We start from the raw sequence: 14,158 nt of genomic DNA, 5'->3' as shown, positions 1-14,158 counted from the left end.
TTATCAAAGTCCATATATACAATCTACCTACTAAACGCAAACCAGGTTGAGATAGTACTACCCAGAATTGCTTTGAACTTCATCTCTCAGCACCATCACTGGTTCAAACAATTGCAGTTAACTTGAGGCAGGGGTAGAGCCAGTCAAGGGGTAATCATCCACTTCTTTTGCTTTGAATTCTAACCATTTCTTAATTTTTATACCTCCTGCATTAACTTTATGAACATGAGCAATAATACACCTAGGCCAGAAGGCCTCCAGCTATCTTATTCTTATCAACCAGAAAAATTGGCACATGGGTAAGTTAATGAATTCTGTAACCCTATAAAATTTGGGGAGTTCTGGTAGGGTTCCCAGAATTCTGAATATTCTCATCATATTCTGGGGAACATGATGATTTAATCTCTGTCTGCTAGAAGAGACTTTCAATCACTTGACCCACCTCCTACCTAATGTAAATTCGTTAAGCCTCGTTTGAATTGCTGAAGCCAAGAGATGCCTATACTGTGTTTGGTACATGATTAATGGTACGTTTTTCTCTTAACTGGAATACAGTGAGAATAACTTGCCTGTGGGCTTCCAAGGTGGCGCAGTGGTAAAGAATTCGCCTGCCAATGCAGGAGACGCAAGAGACTCCAGGTTCAGTCCCTGGGTTGGGAATATCCCCTGGAGTAGGAAATGGCAAACCACTCCAGTATTCTTGCCAAAAAATTACACGGACAGAGGAGCCTGGCAGGCTATAGTCCATAGGGTTGCAAAGAGTTGAACATAAGTGAGCAACTCCGTGTGTGTGCACATGGGTGCACGTGCACGCGCATACACACACACACACAAACACACACGCAGAGCTTGCCTATAAGCTGTCTAATTCAGGGCATTTTTGTTGCTATATTAAACTCTATAGAGTAAAGTATTCTTTCATTTATTCTATAAATATCTTTGAGCATCTGCTATCTGCCAGGCTCTGTGCCTGAAAAAGACTTAATCCATGACTTGCAGTAACACCCATGCAATATACAAATTATAGAAACACTAAGGAGGAACTGGTTAAATCAGTTTTGTAAAGCATTTGCAACATTAGTAAGCCATTAATAAATATTAGTTGCCTGTTAGCCATCATTATTACTATTTGAGTAGGTGAGAAAAGGGGAATGACATTGCAGGCTAAGAGAATAACTTAATTGGAAACGTGATAGTAAATATCATTTTCCAGAATGACTTGTGGTTTGGATATGAGTACAGTACAGACAACAGTGATGAGAGATGATACTGATGAGAGGTAGTTTGGGACTAGATTATAAAGGATCTTAGATACCAGCTAAAGAATTTTAACTTTTCACAATGTATAGTGGGAGCTTAAAATTTTGGCTGATAGCACCACTTTTTCTTTCTAGTCTGGTATTCAGATTTTCTTTTTTATGGAAAATTTCCCATATACACCAAAGTAAAAATAGTAATGGAATGACCCCCATGTATTCATTACTCAGCTTTAATGATTATCAATATGTAGCCAGTCCACTGAAGATTTTTAAGCAAAGCAAAAAAGGAGACTAACACTGTGCCATTTCCTTGCATTAGTTGATCTTTACAGTGTCCCATGGAGTATGTGGTATTCCCACTTTCCCTATTTATAGAAGAGAGAACCTTCAAAATGATGAAGTAAAAGTTCTGAGATTCTAACCCATACCCAGCTTATTTTCAGAACTCAAGTTCTTTCCCATGCTGCCTTTATAACTCTGAAGTAGAGCATGGTTCTCAGTTGCTCCTCTGCCTAATTGATATATTGGTGCTATTGACCCCATTCACGATGGACTTCTACCTCCAGTCACTGTGCTGGAGTCACAGGGTCACCAGGATCTAAGTCTATGTAAATATTCAACATAATCAGCTAAAATGACTCTTCATTTAGTCCAGTGGTTGTCAAAGTATGGTCCCCAGACCACCAGCAGCAAGTTGTTAGAAAGTACAAATTCTCAGGCCCCACCCCCAATCTACTTGGAAACTCTGGGGGTGGCACCGCATGATGCCTGTATTGCCCTTTGCTATGTTCAATAAAATGCTGCAGTGGTTTCCTGCAAACACAAGGTTATGACCATCTACCAAGAGCATTTCTAAAGCAAAAACCTCATATCAGTTGTATGTTCATTTTTTAATAAGTTCATGAAAAGTAGTTGTAAGGTAAGAATTATTATTCAGACTTAACACCAGCAGTCTCTCTGGGGATGTTACATAATAACCTCATGGAAAGAAATCTTAAGGAATTTGTACTGTCTATATTTATAGTGCTTGCTGGTGCCATCTAGTGGTTTAAGCACAATGGAACGTGCAGTTGTATTACTGCTTTGAGGACGCAATTTGTGGTTTTAAGTCAGTTTTATAGTAAATGTTTAATTAAATAACCAAAGTAAGAAACAATATTTTTCCTTACTATAAAACCTCCATTGAGAATTCTTAGATATAGCACCAAAACACAAGTGAAAAAAATAAATTAGGCCGCAACAAAATTTAAAACTTTTGTACATCAAAAGACACTATTGATAGAGTAAAAGGGTAGCCCACAAAGTGGGAGAATATATTTGAAAATCATATATCTAGTAAGATGTACTTAGTCGCTCAGTTGTGTCCAGCTCTGCAACTCTTCGGACGGTAGCCCTCTAGGCACCTCTGTCCATGGAATTTGTCAGGCAAGAAGACTGGAGTGGGTTGCCATTTCCTTCTCCAGAAAATCTTCCTGATCCAGGGATCAAACCTGAGCCTCCTGTGTCTCCTGCATTGCAGATGGATTCTTTACCCTCTGAGCCATTGGGGAGGTCCATCTAGTAATATATATGTATCCAAATATATAAATAAGTGCTAAGTAATTTCAGCCATGTTCAACTCTTTGCAACCCTATGGACAGTAGCCGACCAGGCTCCTCTGTCCATGGGATTTTCCAGGCAAGAATACTGGAGTGGGTTGCCATGACTTCCTCCAGGAGATCTTCCCCACCCAGGGATCGAACCCTTGTCTCTTACTTCTCCTGCATTGACAGGCAGGTTCTTTACCACTAGTGCCACCTGGGAAGCCCAAATATATAAATAGTACCTAAATATATAAAGAACTCTTACAACTCAACAACAAAAAGACAACACCAATTGTAGAAATGAGTGGAAACTGTTATATTTTAAATGGATAACCAATAAGATCCTATCCTGTAGCACAGGGCTGTTTTGCTCAATGTTACGTGACAGCCTGGATGGGAGAGGAATCTAGGGGAGAATGGATACATGTATATGTATGGTTGAGTCACTTTGCTGTCCACCTGGAACCATCGCAACATTGTTAGTTGGCTATACTCCAATATAAGATGAAAAGTTTTGGAAAAGTGTGTATAGGACTTGAGTAGACTTTTCTTCAGAGAATATATACACATGGCCAATAAGCACTTGAAAAGACGCTCAACACCATTAGTCATTAGAGAAATGCAAAATCAAAACTACAGTGAGATACCACTAGGGCAGTTTGAATAATTAAAAAACAAAACAAAACAGAAAATAGCAGATGTTGTTGAGATTGTGGAGAAACTGGAACCTTTATATATTGCTAATGGGGATGTAAAACGGTGCAGCCACTGTGGAAAACAGATTGTCTGTTCCTTAAATAGTTAGACATAGAATTTCTATCGGGAGACCCAGCAATTCCACTACTAATTATAAACCCAAGAGAATTGGAAACAGGTGTCAAGCAAAAACTTGTACACAGATGTCCACAGAGCATTATTCATAATAGCTAAAAAGTGAAAACAACCCGAAGATTCACCAACTAATGAATAAATAAACAAAATGTGGCATATCCATAAAATGTAATATTTTTCAGCCATCAAGTGAAAGTCGCTCAGTCATGTCCAGCTCTTTGCAACCCCATGGACCATACAGTCCATGGAATTCTCCAGGCCAGAATATTGGAGTGGGTAGCCTTTCTCTTCTTCAGGGAATCTTCCCAACCCAGGGATTGGACCCAGGTCTCCCACATTGCAGGGGGATTCTTTACCAGCTGAGCCACAAGGGAAGCCCGAGAATACTGGAGTGGGTAAGCTATCCCTTTTCCCCGGGATCTTCCCGACCCTAGGAATTGAACCGGGATCTCCTGCATTGTAAGCTGATTCTTTACCAACTGAGCTATCAGGGAAGCTGTAAAATGATGTACTAATTCATTGATGAACCTTGAAAATATGTTAAAAGAGGCTGGCACAAAAAAACCACATATCATGTGATTCCATTTATATGAAATGTCCGGAAGAGGGAAATTTATTGAGTTAGAAAGTAGCTTAGTCAAAGATACAGAGAACAGACTTGTGGACATAGTGGGGGAAGGAGAGAGTGGGATGAATGGAGAAAGTAGTATAGCTCTCTATACACTACCATGTATAAAACAGATGGTTGGTGAGAAGTTGCTGTATAACACAGGGAGCCCAGCAAGGTACTCTGTGGTGTTCTAGAGGGGAGGGGTGGGGGAGGGGAGGGAGACCCAAGAGACAGGTGAGATAGATAGATAGATATGTATATGTATATAATTGTGGCTGGTTTGAGTTGTTGTAGGACAGAAACCAATATATTTATAATGTTGTAGCAGTTTTCCTCCACTTAAAAAAAAGAATAAAGTAGATTAGTGGTTGCCAGAGATGGAGAGAAAGGTAGGAATGGGTGCGACCACTTAATGGGTATGGGGTTTCTTTTGGAAGCAATGCAGATGCCCTGGAATTAGATAGTAGTGATGATTGTACCACATTGTGAGTGTACTGAAAGTCAGTGAGTTGCACACTTTAAAATAGTTCAATGGTGACTTCAATGTGTGAATTTTCCCTGGTTTTAAGAAGATCTCCAGTCTATGTCTGACGCAGGATACAGCATGCTTGGGGCTGGTGCATGGGGATGACCCAGAGAGATGTTATGGGGAGGGAGGTGGGAGGGGTGTTCATGTTTGGGAACGCATGTAAGAATTAAAGATTTTAAAATTTAAAAAATAAAAAACTAAAAAAAAAAAAAAAAGAAGAAGATCTCTGTTGATTTGCAAGACTCCAGAACCTTTATTTTCATTATTATTGATGTATTGATATATTTTCCCATCCTTGTTGCTAATATGTATATATTCCATTTGTTCTGCTTTTTTAACCTAAAATTGTTCAATACATTTTTTACCGTCTACACGGTTTCCACAGTTTTTGTTTTGGTGGCTGTGCATATTTTAGTCACTATGTATATCATAACTTAATCATTTCTCAACTGTTTAGTGGTTTTCTCTTTTTTTTCAATTTTTAAGGAGTCCTGATCTAAATACTAAATAAATAAGAATGTTTAAATTTCTTTGTAGATATTGCATTGATGTTTCTTCCCCAAAACAGAATTTCTTTCTTTTTTTTAATTTTACTGTTTCTATTGTGGTTTTTCTCTGATTGCTGTATAGTAAGAATATATGACAGAGAAGGCAATGGCACCCCACTTCAGTACTCTTGCCTGGAAAATCCCAGGGACGGGGGAGCCTGGTAGGCTGCCGTCTATGGGGTTGCACAGAGCTGGACACGACTGAAGCGACTTAGCAGCAGCAAGAATATATGAATTTAGAATCCTGCCAATAATGGATGAGGGAAAATGGAGGAAATTAATGTTTTGTAGAATGTCCATTCTGTTCCAGGCACTGCATATGGATCCTTTACATCGATTATTTCATTCAGCTCCCACACCTAATCTTATAAACGGACTAGAGATGTAGACATAGCTAGTAAGTGGATGAGCAAATATCAGAAACCAAGCATTCTGTCTCTCAAATTTTATACTGTCTCCACATCTTTACTAGTATTGGGCTCTGCCTTTTTTGAGTTCCTACTTATTAGAAAAATTCAATGTTTTCCCAAGTGATTGTTTAAGATTTATATTTATTCTTTACTTAGAAACCTACCTATATCTTTTATTTTATATTAATAGATTTTAAACTGAATTTAGCATTTAAACAGCAAGCATTGTATGTCAGAGCTTTCTCATAGTTTTTTTGCTTTTGTTTACTCTTTTATAGGCTCTTGATGGAAATGTGTATGACCACCTTAAGGATTATTTAATCGCCTTCAGCCGGACTGAGCTAGAGACATGCCAAGCTGTGCAGAACACATTCCAGTTTTTATTAGAAACCTCCAGCAAGGCAAGTTACCTTCAGTGCAGTATGCGATATATCCATTTAGAATCTAAAATGTCTTTAGATACAAACAAAATGAATGTACCAATGACATTAGAATGCTTTAAAGGACAAATTTTTTAAAAACAGTATTCCTTCTAACAAAGTTGAAAGGTGTTTCATTCTTCTTGATGAAGGTCAAAAAGGGAGGTGATGATGCAGGCTGACTCAGGACATCAGTCATTATTAGCATGTCTGTTGCTTTTGAAAAGAATGGTTTTAAGAACTTTATTTTCCACTTAATTTTGAATGCACTCAGTTCACATAAAACAACAGGGTCATGTGTCGGTGCGAAGAATAATAAAGGGACACAAAAAGGAAAATTAAAATTTTATAATTGATAAACAAATTAATGTTATAATATCTTGCTTTAAACAATTAACCTTGCCTTCTATATGCTGTCATTCTTTGATAGTTATCTTTTCATTCAAGTTTACTAGCATGTCACACTGTTTACATAGAAAATAAATCAAATTGTTTTTCTTTAGGATCTGACAGATTAAAATATTTTGCAGTAGAGAAAGTATCCTTTGGAAGATAAATTGTTCCTATGGTTAATTAATCTTGTTTTCTTTCTGATAAATTAAGTGCACAGTAAATGTTTCCTGACTGAATGCATTTATTAAAATACATTCATTTTATGACTACTATTTTAAAAGATCCAGTTCAATTCTCTTTTTTGGCCAGCAGAGTGGGAACTGGCTAATACCTTAGAAAGTTGTTTGGAAAGGAATCAGGGTATCCATATTACAAACAGAGGCCAAAGACAGGAAAGAAAAGGGCACAGTCTTTGTCCCTTTTCTTTTCCTGAATTGCCTCCGTGTGTATTTATTATTTTCAGTGTATCATAGCTCCAATTCTATTTTTAGAAAAACATTTAAAATGCTAAGTTCATTTGGAAATACAAATATCACTAGTCTGGTGCTTTGAAATCCTGTCATATTTTTGTATTCTTATATTTTTACCCCTAGGATTCAGTAAAAGATGTAAAAGGATGAACATATAGAGAGGATAAATAGATGGGTAGATGGATAGTTATGTGAAAGAAAATATAGAAAAATGTTAATTAAAGAGTCTAGGTAGTGTTATGCAGGTGTTTCTGTACAGTTCTTTTTATTTTAATGTGTATACATTTGACATTTTCCATAAGAGAATGTTGTGGGTAGAAGTATATAAAAATGTCTTGGTTTGTTCCTTTTATGAAGAAGTTGATTTTTAACTAGTAATCAGATTGTTTATATGTACTGGTCCCTTCGGGTTTTCTGTATCTTTTTTAGTGTATTTTGGCAACTTCACTTTCCTAGATAAATTGTCCATTTCATTTATCAAATTTGAAGGCATAAATTTGCATATAAACTTGTTTGCCTCTGTAATTGTCTCCCTTTTTATTTCTAATATTATTTGTGCTTTCTCTCTTATTTTAATCAGACTTGCCAATCTATTTTATTAATCTTTTCCAAAAGCCAACTCTTGTTCTACTTCTCAGTGTTATTGTTCCCTATCTCCTTGATTACTACCTTTATAGTCATTATTTCTTTCTACTTTATTATAGTTAATGCGTTTGGGCTCTTTTTCTATTAGGTTCTCTATTTTCAGCCTTTTCAAATAAATCCGCTTGAGCCTAAAAAATTTCTCTTTCTACTGTAATTGTATTCTGTGATAGGTACGTAGGGCATTTTAAAATCACTCCTGCTATTTCCCTCCCCTCATTAACCCATGAATTATTTAGAAGTTTTTCCAGTTTCCATTTAATGGAGGGAGCACATAGTGGGTGACATTTTTCATTTCTAATTTTATCAGAGAGATTGTCCCCAAAGTTTTTTTTTTGAAATATTTCTCCAAGAATGTTTGAGTACACTGCCAACTAAAGGCATTTAGTCTTTAAAATGTGCTACTATTTTATATAGCAGTTCACAGTTTTCTAGTTTTTAATACATCCTCTGAGGTTGGTATTATCTTGCTCATTCTGTAGAAAGAAAAACAGACCCAGGAAGTTTATGTGATTTGCATGAGGTCACAAACACACACATGGTGTTTTCCATGCTCTACTAATATCTATATTATCTCTTTAGCTTATATTGTTTTCATAGAAAATGAATTTAAAATGTATAAACTGATTTGGACACAGAAAGAGATAAGCTTTTATTTTCCTCTACATTCATTCATATGGGTATCTTACTCCCCAGGGATGAGGAAGAAATAAGATGCTCTTATGTTTAGATTGAAAGTGGTAGTAATAAAACTTTAATAAGAATGATGTAACTAGGAGATGTGCCCTTTTATTCCTACTACCAGAAGAGCTCATACCCAGAAGTTTTATGCTGTGTGCTTTTCTGTTAACAAAGAGCTTGTTCTGCTACTTTTGTTATCCTGCTAAAAGCAACCTAGTGATCTGATATCCAGAAGTTTAAAATTTTTTTATTTTTATTCTACACCATTACTAGCTTGTCTTTGGGGGAAGTTCATTTATTTCCACATTTCTAAATCGTAACTGTACATGTATTTTGGGGATAATCCATAGACACATTGTAAATTGTATAATGCCCACTATACCTTTCATTCCCTAAAGGGAAACAGCTGGCACTAGGAACTTCTGTTTAATTTTAATTATTTATGAAAGCTTGCTTTTCTTCTTAATATTTTATGAAATGCTTTGTGCATGTAACTGAAGCAGATATTGTCAGAGAGATTTTCTCTAGTATAGTAATTCTAAAGGTGGTTCTACTGGCCTTACAATTTGTTTATGTATGCTTGCTTTCTGTCTGTATAAGGAAATTCCTACCAATTAATAATGTAGCTCTTTTAACAATTCAAAAATAGCAGGGTTATTCTACATTTCTTCAGAAATTAAATTGTCTAGTATTGTCACTCTTAATACCTTAAAGATACGCCAAAAAAGTAAACTTAATAAAATAAAGGGGAAAATCACATGGTCATCTCAAAAACACAGGAAAAGCATATGACAAAATTCAGCATTCTCTTATGATAAAAATACTCAGCAAATTAGGAATAGGAGGGAACTTCCTGAACATGGTGAAAGACATTTTTTAAAAAACCTACATCATATATCATACTCAGTGTTGAAAGACTGAAAGCTTTCCCTGTCTAAGATAGGATCAGACAAGGATGCCCACTTTCACCACTCCTGTTCACCATTGTGGTGAATGGGCCTCCTGTGTGGCTCAGCTGGTAAAGAATCCGCCTGCAATGTGGGAGACCTGGATTCAGTCCCTGGGTTGGGATGATCCCCTGGGGAAGGGTGAGGCTACCCACTCCAGTATTCTGGCGTAGAGAATTCCATGGATGGTATAGTCCATGGGTCGCAAAGAGTCGGACAGGACTAAGCGACTTGCACTCATTCACCATTGTACTGAACGTCGTGATCTGAGCAGTTAGGCAGGAAACAGAAATAGGAGGCACCAAAATGGAAAGAAAGAAGTAAAAGTATATATTTGTACATGACATGATTGTATATAAAAAACCCTATAGAATCCACAAAAGTCCTGGAGCTAATAAATGAACTCAGCAAAAGTTGCAAATGCAAAATCAAAACACAGAAATCTGTTATGTTTCTATACTTCATCAGTGAATTAACTGAAAGAAAATTATGAAAATAATTCCAGTTACAATAGTATTTGAAGAGTAAATACCGAGAAATAAATTTAACCAAAACACAAAAGACTTGTACATTGAAAAACTATAAAACATTGCTGAAATTAAAGAAGACCCAAATAAATGGAAATAATAAATGTTTATGGATTAGAAGATTTCATATCTCTAATATTTCAGTATTCCCCAAAGCAATTTATAGATTCAGTGCTGCTGCTGCTGCTAAGTCACTTCAGTTGTGTCCAACTCTTTGCGACCCCATGGACTGCAGCCTACCAGGCTCCTCCATCCATGGGATTTTCCAGGCAAGAGTACTGGAGTGGGTTGCCATTGCCTTCTCCGAGATTCAGTACATTCCTATCAAAATTCCAATGGCCTTTTTTGCAGAGATGGAACAGCCAGTCCTCAAATTCATATGGAACTACAAGGAATCCTGAAATATTGAAAAGGAAAAACAGAATTGAAGGACTCACACATCCCAGTTTTAAAACTTACTACAAAGCTATGATAATTAAGAGTGTGGTGCTAGCATAAGGCTAGACATGTAAGAATTCAGAGTCCAGAAATAAGCTCAAACATTTGTGGCCAATTGATTTCAACAAGGTTGTCAAGGCCATTCGATAGAGAAAGAATAGTCTCTTCAACAAGAGGCGATAAAACAATAGGATAACCACATGCAAAAGAATAAAGGTAAACCCCTTCCGCACTCCATATATAAAAATTAACTCAAAATGGGCCAACAACCTAAAACTGTAAAATTATAGAAGAAAATACAGAAGTAAATCTTTGTGACCTTGGGTTTGCCGGTTTATTCTTAGAGTTAACATGAAAGCACGGCAGCAAAAGACGATAGATAACTGAACTGGTGGGCTACAGTCCATGAGGTCGCTAAGAGTCAGACACGACCGAGCGACTTCGTTTCACTTTTCACTTTCATGCATTGGAGAAGGAAATCGCAACCCACTCCAGTGTTCTTGCTTGGAGAATCCCAGGGACGCGGGAGCCTGTTGGGCTGCTGTCTATGGGATCGCATAGAGTCAGGACTGAAGTCACGACTGAAGTAACTTAGCAGCAGCGGCATCAAATTATAAGTTTTTGTGCATCAAAGAACATTGTGAAAAATGTGAAAAAGCCCAAAGAATGGGAGAAATATTTATAAATCATGTGCCTGATAGGAATTTAATATTCAAAATATATAAATAACTTTTACAACTCAACACATAAAAGACAAATGACCCAATTTAAAAATGGACAAAGGACTTGAATAGACATTTTTCCACGGAAAATGTACACATGAAAAGATCCTAAGCACCATTAGTTATTGGAGAAATGTAAATGAAAACCACAATGAAATACCACTTCCTACCTAGTAGGATAGCTTTAATAATTAAAACAACATGCATATAATAGCAAGTATTGGCAAGGATGTGGTAAAATTATAACTCTCGTACATTGTAGGAATGTAAAATGGTGTAGCCACTGCAGAAAACAGTTCAGTAATTCCTCAAAAAGTGAGACAGAGTTACCATATGACACTTCCACTTTTTTGAAAACAAATGTTTTCAAAAAAATTGAAACAAAAAATTAACAAAAAAATTGTACAGAAATGTTCACAGCAGTGTTATTCATAGTGAAGTCACTCAGTCGTGTTTGACTCTTAGCAACCCCATGGACTGTACCCTACCAGGCTCCTCTGTCCATGGGATTTTCTAGGCAAGAATACTGGAGTGGGTTGCCATTTCCTTCTCCAGGAGATAATAGCCAATAATTGTAAACACCCTAAATGTCAATCACCTGGTGATTAGATAAATACAGTTTATCCACACTATGGAATATTATTTGTTCATAAAAAGGAATGAACTACTGATATATCATACAACACATGTCCCACAGAATAAAAAAATACAAATAGCTATTACCATATAAAAAAGATGCTTTTGTGGGCTAAGTTGTATCCCCTAAAATTCATATGTGGAAGTCCTAACCTCTGGTACCTCAGAATGTAACTGTTCTTGGATATCAGGCCTTTAAAGAGGTTAAGGTAAAATGAGGTCATACAGATGAGCTCTAATCCAATATGACTGGTGTTCATAAAAGGTTAGAGTGTGAATAGGCACAAAAGAAAATCCACGTAAGACACCAGGAAAAGACGATCATCTGCAAGCCAAGGAAAGAGGCCCTCAGAAGAAACCAGCCCTTCCAGCACCTTGATCCTGGACTTCCAGCCTCCGGAACTGTGAGGAAACAGAATTACCTTGTTTAAGCCACCTCCTCTATGATCCTTTGTCATGGAAGCCCTAGGAAACTAGTACAGATGCCTAAACTAACTATTAATCAAATAACCTGGAAATTAAAATCACTATGAGATTCTGTTTCACACTTATGAGATGGACAAAAACTGACAAGAATGATTGTTGATGAGAATATGGATTAACAGAAGCTTATACACTGCCCTGAGGGGTATAGATTGATATATCCAATTTCAACACATTTGGCATTATCTAGTCAATTTAAAGATGCACTTAGCTTATGACTCAGTAGTTCTACTTCTTAGAATATAACATAGAGAAACTGTGGCCCCAGAGTGGGTATCAGAAGACTTTGAGATATTGTTCATAGCAACTTCCTTTGTCAGATTAGAAAAAGCTAGAAATAACTGTCCGCCACCAGTAAGATGAATAATGGAATACCAAATAGCAATAAAAATGAAAGCTCTGTAGGCACATGCATTAATATGGATGAGAGTCACAAATGTGATGTTGAGCAAAAAGCAAATTGCAAAACAAGGGCCTACTGTATAGCACAGGGAACTGTACTCAGTATAGTGACCTATAATGGAAAAGAATCTGAAAAAGAATGTGTATGTGTATGTATAGCTAAATCACTTTGCTTTAACACTGGGAACTAACACAACATTGTAAATTAACAATACTTCAATTTTTAGAAAAGCAACTTGCAAAGAATATACACACATTTATACAGCATTCAGAAATATCCAAGAAAACAGTATCATTTTGAGATATATCATATGTAATCACACTGTTAAAAGGAAAGGGAAAAAGAGCAGCACAGTAAAATTTGGTAGAGTGGTTATATCTAGAGGAGCACACATTCACAGAGGGGCAGATAGTCCCCCAAAGGAGTAAAAAGTGCTTCTGGATGTTGAGGGGTTGTTTGCCAAAAGAATCTTATATGTCACAATGGGCCACAGTACATAAATATGTAACATATACTTGTAATATTAAAATGTAATCAAAGAGGGCAACTAGGGGGAAAATGTCTTGAAAGGGTCCTTGGATTGGTGAATGGGAGAGATTCCCCAACTTAAAAGAAATTCAAAAAAAGAAAGGTTGAACACGCCTTAGGAAGTAAGGTGGGAATGTAATAAGGAGAGGATGTATAGATTTCTACGGTAATGGTAATTAATGTTTTATTTAATCTCAATGGTGGATACAGAGGTGGTCTTTAACAGCTGTTTATTGAATACTGCTTTAGACGGAAGTCATTGTGCTAGTTGCTGAAGGTTACATCAGTAGCGAGATTGAAGGCCTGATCTCAGTTGTCACAAGGAGTAACTGAAGGAAGCAGAAAGGGAAAGATTACAAAGGGAATGAAGAAACCTTTGGAAGTGAGGGATATGTCCATTATCTTGATTGTGGTGATTTTTACAGATATATAGGAAAGTTAAAATTTATCAAAGTATACACTTTAAATATGTACAGGTTATTATATGTATGTCAGTTATACTTCAGTAATACCTTTACAGAGAGAAAAATAGGGCATATATCCTAGAAAAAATGAAAATTTATTTTCACACAGAAGCTTACACACAAATGTTCAGAGTAGCTTTTGGTCATAATAGTTGAGAACTGGAAACTCCTTAAATGACCTTTAGTGAGTGAAGGACCAAAATAAATGGTGGTGTTTCCATACTATGAAGTACTACTCAGCAATAAAAAGGAGTGACTGTTGTTACATGCAACAGATTGGATGAACTTCAAGGAAATTATGCTGAATGAAAATAGACTTCCCTAGTGGTCCAGTGGTTAAGACTCCATACTTCCGCTGCAAGGGGCGTGGGTTTGATCCCTGATTGAAGAACTAAGATCCCTCATGTTACACCATGCAGCCAAAAACATACCAAAAGGCATATGGTATATGATTCCATTATGTAACATCTGTGGAATAGCGTATTTATAGAAATAGAGAACAGATAAGCAGTTGCCAGGAATTAGGGATGAAGAGAGTAGAGGGAAGGGACTTCCCAGGTAGTTCAGTGGTAAAGAATCTGCCTGCCAGTTCAGGAGATGCAAGTTCAATCCCTGGATTAGGAAGATCCCCTGGA

At 36.7% G+C, this 14,158-nt stretch overlaps 1 protein-coding gene across 7 annotated transcripts in view; it reads left to right on the top strand.

Moving 5' to 3' along the window:
* FCHSD2 (FCH and double SH3 domains 2) overlaps nucleotides 1–14,158 on the top strand; it is a 254,775-nt gene that overhangs the window by 175,905 nt on the left and 64,712 nt on the right. For all 7 annotated transcript variants that reach the window (XM_060399995.1, XM_004016298.6, XM_060399996.1 and 4 more), the window contains exon 9: nucleotides 6,049–6,171. In XM_060399995.1, coding sequence (XP_060255978.1) covers nucleotides 6,049–6,171 — 123 coding nt within the window. The remainder of the gene's footprint in view (nucleotides 1–6,048; nucleotides 6,172–14,158) is intronic.

Source organism: Ovis aries, chromosome 15 (assembly GCF_016772045.2).
Source record: "Ovis aries strain OAR_USU_Benz2616 breed Rambouillet chromosome 15, ARS-UI_Ramb_v3.0, whole genome shotgun sequence".
Taxonomy (NCBI): domain Eukaryota; kingdom Metazoa; phylum Chordata; class Mammalia; order Artiodactyla; family Bovidae; genus Ovis; species Ovis aries.
This window is presented reverse-complemented; position numbering and strand designations above follow the sequence as displayed.